Consider the following 13,805-nt stretch of genomic DNA (forward strand, 5'->3'; position numbering starts at 1 on the left):
TGTGTTATTTTCAGCTTTGAAATAGAAGATGATAATGGAGTGTGGGTATATTTGTTAAGTATTTGGTAATATAATGGCTTCATAATAAAATGTATAACACCCATTAATCTAAAAGTTTCCATTGTATCAGGATCAATGATGAATTAGAAACAGAATCAGGGTTATTGCCAAGTAGGTTTTCACATACAAGGAATTTGCTTTGGTGTATTGGAGCAATAAACATAGTGAGAGAAAATGAAATTAGAAAGATAAAAACAAGCACTGCAAAAATCAAATACATAATTCTAGAATAGAAGAACATTAAGATCTTTGCTGCCCAACTCAGGGTGCTTGAGGCGTGCAGGTCCTGAAGCTACGGCAGATTGCAGCCAGTCACCTTCCCTGCAGAAGAATGATTCGTTGCCCTTGGCAGTGGCAGCAGCATACCAGATGGTGATGAGGAAGTCAGGATGGACTCGTCGACAGCAGTGTAGAAGTGAACCTTCATTGTCTTTGGCAGGTTGGACCTCTTCAGCTGCTACTGAAAGTACATCCTCTGTGTTTTTTTTTTAAGAGGGAGCTCCCACTTGAGGCCCTGGGTGATGATGCAGCTCAGGAAACAGAGGGACTCCACAGTGTCGACTAGGAAGTCACACAGAGTGTTGGGGGATGGTGGGGCTGTGTTTTTTCTAAAGTCCACAATCATCTCCACTGTTCTGGAGTGTTGAGCTCCAAGTTGTTCTGTTCGCACCAGGTCACCAGATGGTCAATTACCCACCTGTAGGTGGACTCATCTCAACCAGAGATGAGACCATTGAGAGTGGTGTCTTCCGCGAACTTCAAGAGTTTGACAGACTGGTGACTGGAGGTGCAGCTGTTTGTGTACAGGGAGAAGAGCAGAGTGGAAAGGAAGCAACATTTAGGGGAACTGGTGCTGATGGTGAGGGAGTCAGAGACTTGTTGCCCTAGTGTCATGTGCTGCTTCCTCAAGCAGGAAGTCTCTGATCCACCAGCAGGTTAAGTCAGATGTGAAGAGGTATAGGTGAGGTTTATTTTCAGGGCTTTCCTGCCACAAGCCCTTTCTGGCAGAAAATGTAACAAGGAAACAGCTTTCTGGCAGAAACCCTGAAGGCAAACTTTTTCCAGAAGCAGTTGGGCACAGAGCTTGTCCTACAGCAATGTGATCTCATCCATACTCATCATATTTTGATGCTTGGGCAAAAACCTTTTGTGTTGTATCTAGAAGCAGAAGGCATCTTTAAGACACATCTTTACATAGAGGGGGTGGCGGTAAGTCATGTGAGTCGACTCAAGCAACAAAGACAGGGTCGTTAGGAGAGTTAGGAGAAGATTGTGGTTAGTAACATGAGACAACTCATGAATCTACCAACTTCTGTGAAAAAAACCCCTCAATGTTGACTTTAGGTTTCACATGGGACACTAACACCAGTCTACTGGGTCAAAGTCCTGTGCTTGTTGGACCCATCAGAGCAAACATGATTATACAAAGCCAAACACAACACAGGATCTGACATACTGGGGCTGAAGGCCTAAATTAATAATGAAGTCACTGATCTCTGCCCACAATATACAGGGTACAGGCTGTGTCACCAGAGTTGAGCATACTGTACCTTTTGCTCTTTGTGTCCCCTAATATCTGTTGTGCTGCTGTTGTTTATTAAATAGCGATGATGTGAAGGTGATGAAGGAGATTCCACTGACACCGTCTTGCTTGTATATAGAAAGGTTTATTACAAGAAGTCCAGCATCAAATCAAGCACCTAGGATTGCCTGAGAGAGGGTTCGAAGGCAATATGAGCTGCTCTGAATAACAGCTCCAACTATTCTGTTTATAGAGGTTGGTTGTTTTTGTGAACTTTGAGACAAAGTGAAACATGTAACAGAGAGACACTCTAAATGAAATTCAACCTTTCAACCTAGCTAATCAATTCTTGACCTGGGCCCCTAACTGATCATATCAGACCCAGGACGTCAAATACCATATGGAACTTCAGATACTACACCGCTCTTCTGTGTTTCACTCTTCTCTTTTCTCCTTAAGTGCATTCTATTGACCTCTCCAATTTTCTGAAACAACTTTGCTTAGCTATATGTGTTACATATTGACCCAGATGTCAGTAAATGTAGCGTGTGACATAAAGCCAAGAAACTCAGTTTAACAAAACTTGGATGGCCATATTGCTGTGTACATTCATTTCAAGTCAAAAAAACGATGAAAAATAAGTTTAGAACTGGGGTTTGGAGGTTTTCGGATGTCAGCAGCAGCAGCATGTTAGCAGCAGAGCAGACGTACTCTCAGGAGGTTTTATTATTGTGAAAGCAGCTGGTTGTCTGTCAGTGTCCTCACTGTGTTTCTGCTGTCTCTGCACCACCTGTGACTTGAGCAGAGACCCACAAACCTCCACCCAAACACACACAAACACACACACTGCAGGAAGACACACACAAACTCAGACCCATGCACACCAAAAAGTGCACTGCTGCACATGATCTCCTTCTCTTTCTGGCTTTGTTATCACTTTGCTGTCCCTTAGACACACTCTCACACACACAGTCACACATGTGCATACACACTCAGGTAAACAGACAATAGCCAGATGCTGGCATCCCCCATCCACCTTGCCTCTATCAGCTGCTTTTCCCACACCAGCAGGTAAGCAGCCATCCTCCTCCAGTTTTCAGAGAAGCACTACTGGAGTGTTTAAGTCCTGGACACAGGCCAAACACACACACATGCAGAGTCATCAAGGAAGGCCCAGCCTGCAGGGGTCATGGTGGCTGTTACTGTAATTTTATAAAGCTGAAGAAAGTGTGTGTGTGTGTGTGTGTGTGTGTGTGTGTGTGTATCTGTGCTAATAATCAGAAGAAAATGTCCCTAAAATGACACAGTGCAGATTAGAAAACGTCACTTCTTACCCATTTAAAGGTTGTTTTTTTAATGTTTACAGCTGTAAAGTTGTGATTTAGGAGTTCAGTTTAGGTGAGTAATTACAGCTACACTTTGTAAGATTAGTTATGATACAAGCCCTCAGAGCTTCACAATGTAGTACTGCAACAATCGCGTCATGATTTATCTTATTTGTCTGAATTGGATTCTGGTGATCAATCCCTCTCCGAAAACAGTGATAAATCAAACCAGATAAAAAGGCTTCATTCAGAGGCAGCTGGACTCACCAACAATACATTAGATCTAGAAAGCTGCCTTTTGCTGTTATCTGAAAATACATAAAGCATATATGGATAAAGGTACAGGCCTGGAAATTAGGAGCCATCAAACCTGAACTCTGATGAGAAGTTTGATATTAGTGTCATTTTGTGTGTCTACAGACATAGATCTAAGATGTGATAAGATGTACGTTACAATGGAAGCAGGCCCTTGTCCGTTTTTTTTGTTTGTTTGTTTGTTCATTCTTTTGACATTGTGTAAAAGGCATCAGTACCCATCTTGCTAACCACTGCTTTTTGTGTTGTAAAAAGATAATCAATGGAAAACAGCACAACACAAGCCATCCTTGAAAGTCAAGCACTCTTGACAAGGGAAAAAACATAGTCATACCTGCATTTATTCTTTTACTTCTGTCTAGCTTGGAAAAATACGTTGGAATGTACCAATTATTAAAAAAGAATAGAGAATGTTAAAGAGGCAACAGACAGGATTCAGGTTTTTTTTAGCTTGACACCACCTAGCGTCAGCAGCGTTGCTCGCACTGTCGCAAAGACCAAATTGACTGTGGGGATCAGAGATAATCAATAAAATGTAGGCTGCAAAGCCACCAGTATACCTCTATGTGTATGTAGAATGAGAGGGTGTGTGGATACTATACTAAATAAATGAGTCAAGAGACCGAGCAACAATTATAAGATTTATCTGAAGAAAGAAACAAATCACTGTTCGAAGGCTGCCGTAGAATGGCAATGAGGATGTCAGCCGACCAACACTCACTACCCGGTCCCTGATTGCGGCAATTTGCGATGCTGGCCAGCTAGGAATTAACTAGCAGCCAGTACAGTGCAGTCCTCTCTCAGCTAACATTTAGCCGTGTTACTTACTGATCCATTAGAAAGAAAGCTAGCTGGACACCGGTGTTGAAGCCTCTTTGGTCACGGAGCTCCCTCCATCTCTTGAACACCTGACTGAGGTTTACTCTTGTTTTTCCTCTTCTTTTATCACTCTCCTTTTTGTGCATCCTCGCCTCCTCAGACAGAGGAGCTCGTTTTCTTTTGGGAGGCCGTTTTTTTAACTTATCTCCAAACTTTGTCCGTCTGCCATTGTGCTCCTGACTCAGCTATCTCATGCCCTGGCCAGTTCCTCATAAGGACCAGCTCCAGTCCCTGATTGGCTGACCGACCAGTTTGGCAATACATGACGCATTTCCTGCCATAAAGCAGATTTTTTCCGCGAAAATTCGTCCTAGGTGGCAGAAGCTTATTGCAAAAATCGCAAAGCCATTAAGTAACCTATGTAAACACTGATAGTCTGATTTTACTGTGTATACTACCCCGTGCAACCCACATTATTTTCATAATGATATATATAGGCAAAAATGCTGTCTGTTGCTTCTTTAAGTTGAGGTCACAGTGTGTTCAATGTTATTGTGGATTGGGCTGTGTTACCTGTGCCTGCTATCATGGACAAACTAATCATGATAAACAACATAGATCCACCACTACTTGGCAGGGGGATCAGAGACCCTCCACTCCAATCACATACCTAGACATTGTAAACTATGCCATTCTTGGACTAATTGCATACACTTTGGTAACAAAGATAACAAAGCACAAACCTCATAATATGGTGCTCCTGTCCCACATGCCATCATGCCTTCACATTCTCTATTTCAAGAAAAACAAACCAATTAAATACTGGTAGTTACCCTCAATATAAGTCTATATGATCACAGTACGTTTGTACGTTTTCCTACGAAAAATAATGCAGCAAATATCGGACATATCCAGTGTAATGATGAGCCAATGCTTTATGCAAAACCCCCATATTTTGGAAGGCTGAGATCATGTCACCAATGCACTGACAAGAGTAAAGAAAGGAAGCAGCCCCGAGCGGGCCACTTATGAGGTAGGTTGGCATGATGGATGGGTCACAAGACAAAGGACTTTGCCCAGAAGAAGGGTGTTCTGACCATGTGAACTTTGAGACATTTTAAAGGTACATCCTCAACATGTTTCTTTTCCTAAACCTAATCACAGTAACTTTTCTTACCTCAGCCTAACCTCCATAATTTACGTCAATAACGGGTTTTTTCTCCCTGCTTCCAGTGTGCTAATTGACCATCGCCAAGCCATGATCCCTTTAGCTCTTTTTTTTTTGGAAACTTTATTTCGTGGTTTCAGAGAATAAGAATGCTCAGAGATGTACAAAAACTAAAGAAGCTTTTTTGTTGAGATAGTTCCCATAAGACAACAGAAAATTAAGGTTTTGATACCAAAAAATTTGCATCTATATATAGGCTACATGAGGAAATTGTTACTTGTTAGATCTGTGAAAACTGTAAAAACCAAATGGCAAAAATCATTATTAGGGGTGTAAATCATAAGTTTCATAAAAATATAATACAAAACAAAAACGATATGATATTTGCTGATATCACAAAGTCTGCCACGATACGATTTCATTTTGCTTCAACTCAGGGGCCTGTGATCGATACAAGACGCTATCAGTAAATATATTCTTTGTGTTTTTCTTGGTTGCTCACCATTATCTGCCTGGCACTAGGCCGCTATCATTGTTTGAATATTTAGGAAGTGACAAGACTCAGATAAAGGACACAATTGCACAACTCAGAAAAAGGTCAAAGTACAGTTTATTAAACAATGGGCAAAATCGTGGTCAGGCAGAATCAAGGTCAAAAATCCTCATAGGCAAAATCAGGCAGAGGTACAAAAGGGAAAGGCTCAGGCGGGTCTGAAAAAAATGCTAATAAGATTAAAAACCGAGGATCAAAAACACTGGCAAGAAATGCTGGTTGGCTTGACGATACCAACAAGACAAACTGTCACAGTACAACACACAACACAGGGTTTTAAACATGAGGGAGGGTGAGACAATGAGACACAGGTGGAAACAATCAGGGCGGGGCTGCTGATGATCAGCACACAGGAGAACACAAGGGCAGGAAGTCAAGACACCTGAAACGAGAGGAGAGTTACTACAAAATAAAACAGGAAGTGCAACAAAAACACAGAGAAAACATGACCTTATCCCTGATGAATCCTGACAGGAAGGAGGATGGAAATGGTGACACAGACATGCCATGGGAATTTCAAATTTAAGGACAATATGAAATGGTGCTTTCACATTGATTTGATAATATTGGAACGTTAATCATTGAATCAATGTATCAGTCCAGATTAATGTAATAATTACATATATTGACAACATGAAACCAGCAAGATCCTGCCAAATCACTTTGGTGGAGATCAAAATAAATGTAGTAGTATTTCAGACTGCTCTAGCCAATTAGACTAATATTAGCTTTATCAATTGGTTTACAAAACTGTGACCGGCAGGGATGGGCATGGGTACTCGAGTACTTGTTTGGACGTCAGTATAGAGTAATCGCGACTCAGTATTTCATTGTAGAACTGCTTGCAGTGTATTGCTTCGCTTAATACTTCCTTGCCCCATTGTCCCTCTCTCTCTGTTTATAGAGAGAGACTACTGCTGCAGGAGTGTGAGCTCCGCAGGGACAGTTGCCCGAACACATACACACACAGTGACAGGGCTAATTGTTTGCATCACATCGCTAACGTTACCATAACGGTTATAAAGGGGACAGAGTCCAGCTCTTTCGGTGTCAGTGTGAGTTTGTTGGGTCCATTTAACAGCTCAGTGTCAGATGTTAATCTCAAATTGCACTTGTTTTTCATTGCTGACCAATGTAAATTCTTATTCTCATGCTACTTTTTTTTTTTTTTCTTGCAAGGACTTGAGTATAATAATTTAATCTGAGCACTGGATTATGGAGGTTATTTGACATGCCCATATTTTGCACAAAGACTGAAGCTACAGCTACATGTCTGAGTCAAAAAGTCAGCATTCCCACTACTGTTTAGGGCTAGTTAGTTCTAGTATTATAACTATGATAACGAAAAGTTATGGTTGGCAAGCTATAATTGGCCTTTTGCTGGAGAGGTTTACAGCCCATTAGGCTACACATATGGAGCAACCTCTGTTCAGAATGGTTTGACATAAATCTTTTTATCTGACCACAGGTTAGACTGTGAATGAACGTATTCCAGATTGTTATTTTAAGAAGCTGACACAAAGCAGTCATAGTGTAGAACAAAAAATGATGCAGCATGTATTGTGTATCTGGACAACATACACAGAGTGCCTCTGTTACGTAAGTAGGGAAGCGTCATGCTGTTCATATTAATTACACAGACTTCCATGTTTTTTTGTGTTAAAGTGCTTTAATTGTCTCGTGTCAGGCACATTTTGAACGGAGCCATCTGCTTCTGCTTCCTCCACCAGCCCTCCTTCTCTCTTCGTCTACTTAACACTCAGCCAGTATTTCCTCAGAGACAACTTAGCCAACACATTCACGATGAGAGGAAGAATTAGCAGCCAATTACAGTCAGATAGACTTAGCTTTGGATGTGGAGCTTGAAGGTTATTGGAATGAAGTTTAATGCTGTGATTTACTGAAAAAAAGATGTTTATATCCAAAAGAGCTCTGTGTAAGATTACTTCCGTCTGTTTTCCCTTCATCATCTTTCCCTCCTCCTCTTTTCTTTTCCTTTTTACTGTTTTTCCCCTTATTGTTACTCTTCTTAGGTCTGCGAAAGTGTTTGAAATGGATGGATGTAACACAGCAGTGGTTCAACAAACACCTAGTTCATGACAGCTTTTCCATTCCCTGAACTAATGAAGGTTTTTCCACATTTCACTCTAACCCACAGGGCGACCTTTGCTCTCAGAGTGGTGAAGATCAGCAGATGGTCTCTTGGCAACTGCAAAGAGAAGTCAAGGGAGCAAGCAAATAGACTGAATTTGATTTACTCAGTAAAGGGACTAGTGCTTCACTGTCACTGCATCCTCATGAGTTATTTTAGGAGCTGTCTGGTTAAATCTTCATTAGTTAAATCATGTGAGCATACATTAGTCAGGATAATCATGTGTCTCTTAGAGATTATTTTCTCGGTCAGGCGTAAGTCTGGAGGGGATCAGCTGTGGGTCGTGTGTGAGTGTGTGTGTAGTATGTGTCAGTGTGTATCTGTCTGTCTGCAGCCAATCTGGCAAACTCCTGGACCAATCAGCCTAATATTTTGTGTGCACAATAATGACTGTATGATCAAGGACCTCTCACAGTTGCAGTGATTCACAATTGTTGAAAAACCTGCTTATCTGATTGTCATCAACTGCTCAATCCTAACTTTTTTGCAAGTTGTCTTGAAAGCAATTTGGCTAAAAACTACAAGCCATACTTTCTTTTGCAGGCCACATTTTGGCTCACGTCATGGCTCAAAAACTGACAACCATAGAAAAGTCTTGTCTCTTTCAGAACCGGAGCATCTGCAGATTAATTACATACCTGATATGTTATGATCCACCAAAGTTAGGCACGATACAAGATGAATTAGGCCCTGTTCTTGTTATCTTCACTGCCATCTTGACTATGAGAAAGCTGGAAAGGACAATGCCACCAGGCAAAGCTGCGACGTGGTTCTGTTCAATACTCCTCATGGAGGCATTGCATCTATATTTCTCTTTTGCTCTGTGCAACATGCTGTGGCTAGACATGCGTGTATTTTTATTAGCTTCTGAGATGCTTCTGAAAAACGCTGTGTGGTGCATCTGCTGGAATTACAAGAATTATCTAAAGTTGCTGCGATCGGCTCTGGTGGCACATTCCTCATACAAGGTATATGCAATGCTAACATGCTGATGTTAAGCAGGTATAATGCTTCGCTTGTTCACCATCTACTGTAGGCTGATAGGAATGTCATTAAATATTTGGGAAGACACAGGCTTCCATCATCCAACACATCCATTTATCCAACCCAGTCTCCAGAATTTTTTTTTAATGTAGCCGATAACATTGAAACTTTATGTCCTCTAAAGCTGTGGTTACTGTGTGGTTAGATTTAGGCACAAAAACCACTTGGTTATGGATAGGAGAGGAACATGTTTGACTTAAAAGCAGCTCTGTAAGAAATATTTGCTTTTCGTGGAGCTATCCTGGTGAATAATCAGTAACGGGTCTTTAGCATGCCTAAGTTTGGTGCCTTAAGAGCCACTGGAAACACAGCAGTTACTCACTAAAACAAGATTGGTTTTGTGGGTTGTTGGTCATGCACAGTGTTCTGCAAATTGGCAGGTGTCTTGCCAAGTTATCATCGCCTCCATCATCCCCTCCACATCCCAACGACAGTCAACTCATATTATGTCACTTTAGAAACGCTGATATGATGCAAATGAAACATGCAAATGTTACATCTTTGCAGAAATGTACAATGCCAACATTGTATTCTGGTGACTGGGCTCATTTATCATAAACACAGGAACTTTGCCTCTGGTAATTCAAGCTGTCCAAAACTTTTGTACCATATTATATGTAGAATTTTACTTTTTCCTAATGCAAATTGCTACTTTGACTTACCATACCCTTTGTACTCATTTAGGGTCTTTTATATCTTAGCTTTTGGTGTCATGTATCCCAAGTTCTATCTGAAGGTGTCCTCATGTCTCATAATCTCATAATTTCTTTCTCTTCTTCTTGTCTTCAGGTCATGGGATGAGTTCCATGACTGCGCCAACGTGGCGATGGCTGGTTGTCCTGATGAGGCTGCAGCTGTCTGGGAATCTCTCCGTCAGGAATCCAAAAAGATGCAGTTCTCCGGAAACCTGTACGACATGTGCTCCAACCGTAACAACCACCCAGTGGCCTCAGTCTCCCCGCACGGCTCACCCAACCAGGAAGAGATCAACCAGGAGTCTCTAAGAGGGTGCGCTGATCATCTGGCGGGCTGCCTCCACTTTCTCATGCTACTTTCTCCTCTGCTGCTGTTGTTGTTTTGGATATAGCTACCCCCAAAGAAATGGGACTAGTGTGAATAGATATAAACTTTGTGTATTTTTTTCTTTCACAAGTCCATAGACTTTCCACTTTTTTTTTTTTCCTCTGCTCTGCCAGGGGGTGAATATTTCTAGCTGCATGTTCAGAGGCCCGACAGTCTTTTTGATAATGTATCTTTAAACTGCCTGTGCCGTTTCATGCATATTCTCTGCCTTTTAATTAGTCTCTCTGTTGGAAACACACAAAATTCATACAGAGATGCACAACCACTAAACAAACAGACCTGCAAACACATACATAGTTAAACAGATACATACGGCAGCCTCATGTCATCTGTCTTCATCCCCTCTCCCCCTACATCTAGTTTATCTGGTTAGTATGAGCTTGTGTATGATGGTTCCTGGGAGAGTTTATCTTCCTGAGTGTAATAAAAGAGACATACTTGATGAACGTGAAAACTAAGTGATAAAGAGGCCAGATGCCACGACTAGCTAAACTCATTCATTCATCAGCTTTAAAGTATGAAGCATTTGATAATCATTTAAATCTAACATACCTTACTTCAGGATCTGAAATTAACACTCGCCAAGCATCAAATGCAAATATATTTATTTTGTTTGGAGAGTAAATCTCGGAAGGCTATCCACCACACTGGCGGTAAATGTTTGTATTAAAATAGCCATGTAATAAAAAACCATGCTTAGAGTCTCTATGGCATTTTGACGTCATTTTGGGCGAACTAATCTGCTTTTCCTCTGCTGTCAGTATCGCAGTTTGACACATACTACAAATGTTCATACATGCATCTAAACGTTGCCGCAATGCTGACAGTTTTGAGCACTCTGAGATTTGCAGCTCTATTTACCGTACAGGACTTCAGCTGCTCCACTAAACGATCACTTGCTGCTGGTCTGCTGCTAGCTAACATTAGGCCAATGTTGATGAGGGTTGCGAGTTGCGCACATACTTATGGCAAACTTTCGCATCACATTACAGCTTTACTCCACCTGCTCTTACCTTTCACAGTAGAAGCCCTCTGGATCCCTTCCCAAACTTTTTCTCATGCCGAGGCTGTTTAGTAATAATTTGGATTCTGATTATGCTCTGGCTTCTTCTTTAAGTTTATATTTAACACAATACCTCATTATCTCAGTGAAATGTACTGAAACAAATGTTATGTATCAGTTTATTATTTTGGCTGGTACAGAATATACTTGGCTGGTGGATATTTTCATCTACCAGTCCCTTGGGCCGGTGAGTCAAAAAGTTAATTCTGGACACTGCCTGGCTCGCGTTGACTCAATTATCCAGTTGGCTAAATTTTCATTTCCCTTGTGTTGTCTTAATGCTGCCTATGTTAAAGCCCCTATTTCTATGGCATACAAGAATTACACTGTAAAAAAGACACCATTGCTTTTGATTTTTTTTTTTAAGTTAGTGTGCAGGCTGCCTCAAAATTTTTAACATGATTAATTTGGGAAGACATGTTGAGTTAATTACTTTCTTTAAGAGAAAACCTAAACAAAAAATCTTATTGTAGAGACTGGACTCCTTTTGTGGATTTCTTTAAAGATATTTGAGGACATTTTTTCTTAAAATGTAACACTTGAGTTTTAATCCATTGTTCTGCACTAATTGTTATCTTTCTACCTGTCAAATATACATTAGAAAAATAACATTTTGCCTAGCTAACCCCTGGACCAGTGGTTCCCAACTGGTCCAGCCACAGGGTCCACATTTCTCCTTAGTCATTCGTTCAAGGTCCACACAGTTTAATATATTCAGCCTCACACTTGCATTTGGCCATGTAGTCAAGCTAGTTTGCTGTCTCTGTTAAATAGTTGTCCGTTAATCATTCGCTCTACAGCAGGAAATGGCACTTCAAAATAAAAGCTATGCATTAGAACTGTACCTCAAAATAGAGTTTTTTAAAAACTTGACACATTCGCGAGTCATTTGCAGTCCATTCAGAACAGACCCACAACCCACTTTTGGACCCTGACCCACCAGTTGGGAATCACTGCCTTAGACTATATAATAATGATGGATGGCATGACAGCTCCCCAAAAGTGCAGCCAAAACATTTCGATCACCCTCTGGTGGCTGGCTGTAGTATAGGTCATAAACCTCACACCCTCCATGTTAGCAGATGGGACATGAGCCAAACTAAAAGATCAACGTACATGTCAGATGCTTTATTCTTAAAAATGGCTTGTCATTTTAGGTAGTTCTTATCACCCTGATGTATGTTCAGGTGTTCAATTGTCTGATTAGTTTATATAAAAAGGGGGTTGACATCATGACTGACAGCTTGCAATTCCTTGGATTGGTGTATGGGCGGGAACCTCATATTGTGGAGATCGCTACAGCACAGACTCAATGACATCACTAGCACAAGATGGCAGCAGCAGGATATTTTGGCTCCATTTTTGAACAGTAGGAGGAAGAGGGGATGTGTCAGCCATCTTTATATACAATCTATGAGCCAAACCCTCCTATCTTACCTTAACTATACTTTGCGTTAGTGTTAGCTTGTAAGTAGTAGCTCAGCAGTTAGCAGGGTGTGGGGTTTGTTGGCAAAAACATGTCTGTTTATATTCCAATAGTGCGTAGTTACAGTGTAATTTCATTTCTTCCTTATCCCCCACCTTCTGATCTAACAACATGAATGTGGTTGTATAGGTGAAGGCCAACAGTCCAAATCACCATCCCACTGTTTTCAATCATATCCCAACCCACAGATCAAATCTGTCTTGAATTTTCCAATCTAACTCAAAACTGTGTACTGGAGAAGATTAAGATGCCCTTATTGACATTTTGCTGTGTCCTTCATGATTCTGATCGGTTGGAAAGATTCAAACAACCAATAATGGCTCTTTAAGACCTTTAGTGTTTGCTAGTAAAGCAAATGCAGTGTGGAGATCAGTCTGGTTTTATGAGAGTAGAGGGTTTTTTTTTTAATTCTCCCTTCAAGGATTCATATAAACTACATTTAGGGCTCTAGTTTTGCAGACCGGGCGAGGCGGAGGCGCAGCGTACCTGCGCTTCGCCAACTGGGTGCGGCCAGGCGGATTTTGCAAGTTTGGCACACCGTGCACCCTGGCGCAGCTACTCCTCTTTCCCACCTCCATCCCTCCTACTGGCGCAAGTCGGAAAGAGGAAGGAGAGAAGGCGTGGAGTGGGTTTTATACACATCACACCAATCAAATGAGCCCCTCTCCTCGCCCTTAAATGCGCCGCGTGAAGGTGTAATGAGAGTTTACTCAATTCGCCATGGCAGAAGAGAGCAGCAGCGTCAGACGGCCAAACTTCTCCCAGGAGGAAACTGATGTTTTGGTCCAGGAGGTCCAAGCTCACAGTGTCCGAATATACAGAACTGCGAGCAGACCTCCACGGGCTGATGATGCAAAGGTAGCCTGGGAGGAGGTCACCACAATTGTAAATCAATGTTGCGTTTCTCTCGTGCGTGCGCGCTCTCTCTTTCTCTCTCGCAGTCTCACTCTGTTTGTTTTCTTTTGACTTGAAGATGGCAGATGATGAATATATACTCCCTATCTGATGCTGTGGCTGTTTGTGGTTGGCTGAGAGGGATGTGAACTCATTAGTTTGCAGCTGTGTTAATCAAATCAGGTTGGGTTTCCATTACGCATGCCAAACGTGCCAAACGGTGCCAATCCCCTTTGATCTGACATCAGATGTGACGGGACAGTCGATATAGAGATACATTTATGTGCTGATTGCAGATAGTTGCATTGAATAGTAGTTTTG

General features: G+C 41.5%; 1 protein-coding gene across 1 annotated transcript in view; it reads left to right on the plus strand.

Annotated features, from left to right (window-relative positions):
- The window catches only part of nrn1la (neuritin 1-like a), a 115,394-nt gene extending 103,370 nt beyond the window's left edge, over window positions 1–12,024 (plus strand). The window contains exon 3 of the mRNA XM_033634424.2: window positions 9,748–12,024. Within this exon, the coding sequence (XP_033490315.1) occupies window positions 9,748–10,045 (298 nt within the window). The 3' untranslated portion in view covers window positions 10,046–12,024. The remainder of the gene's footprint in view (window positions 1–9,747) is intronic.
- The last annotated feature ends 1,781 nt before the right edge of the window (window positions 12,025–13,805 follow it).

The sequence above is a fragment of the Epinephelus lanceolatus genome, chromosome 5 (assembly GCF_041903045.1).
Source record: "Epinephelus lanceolatus isolate andai-2023 chromosome 5, ASM4190304v1, whole genome shotgun sequence".
Taxonomy (NCBI): Eukaryota; Metazoa; Chordata; class Actinopteri; order Perciformes; family Serranidae; genus Epinephelus; species Epinephelus lanceolatus.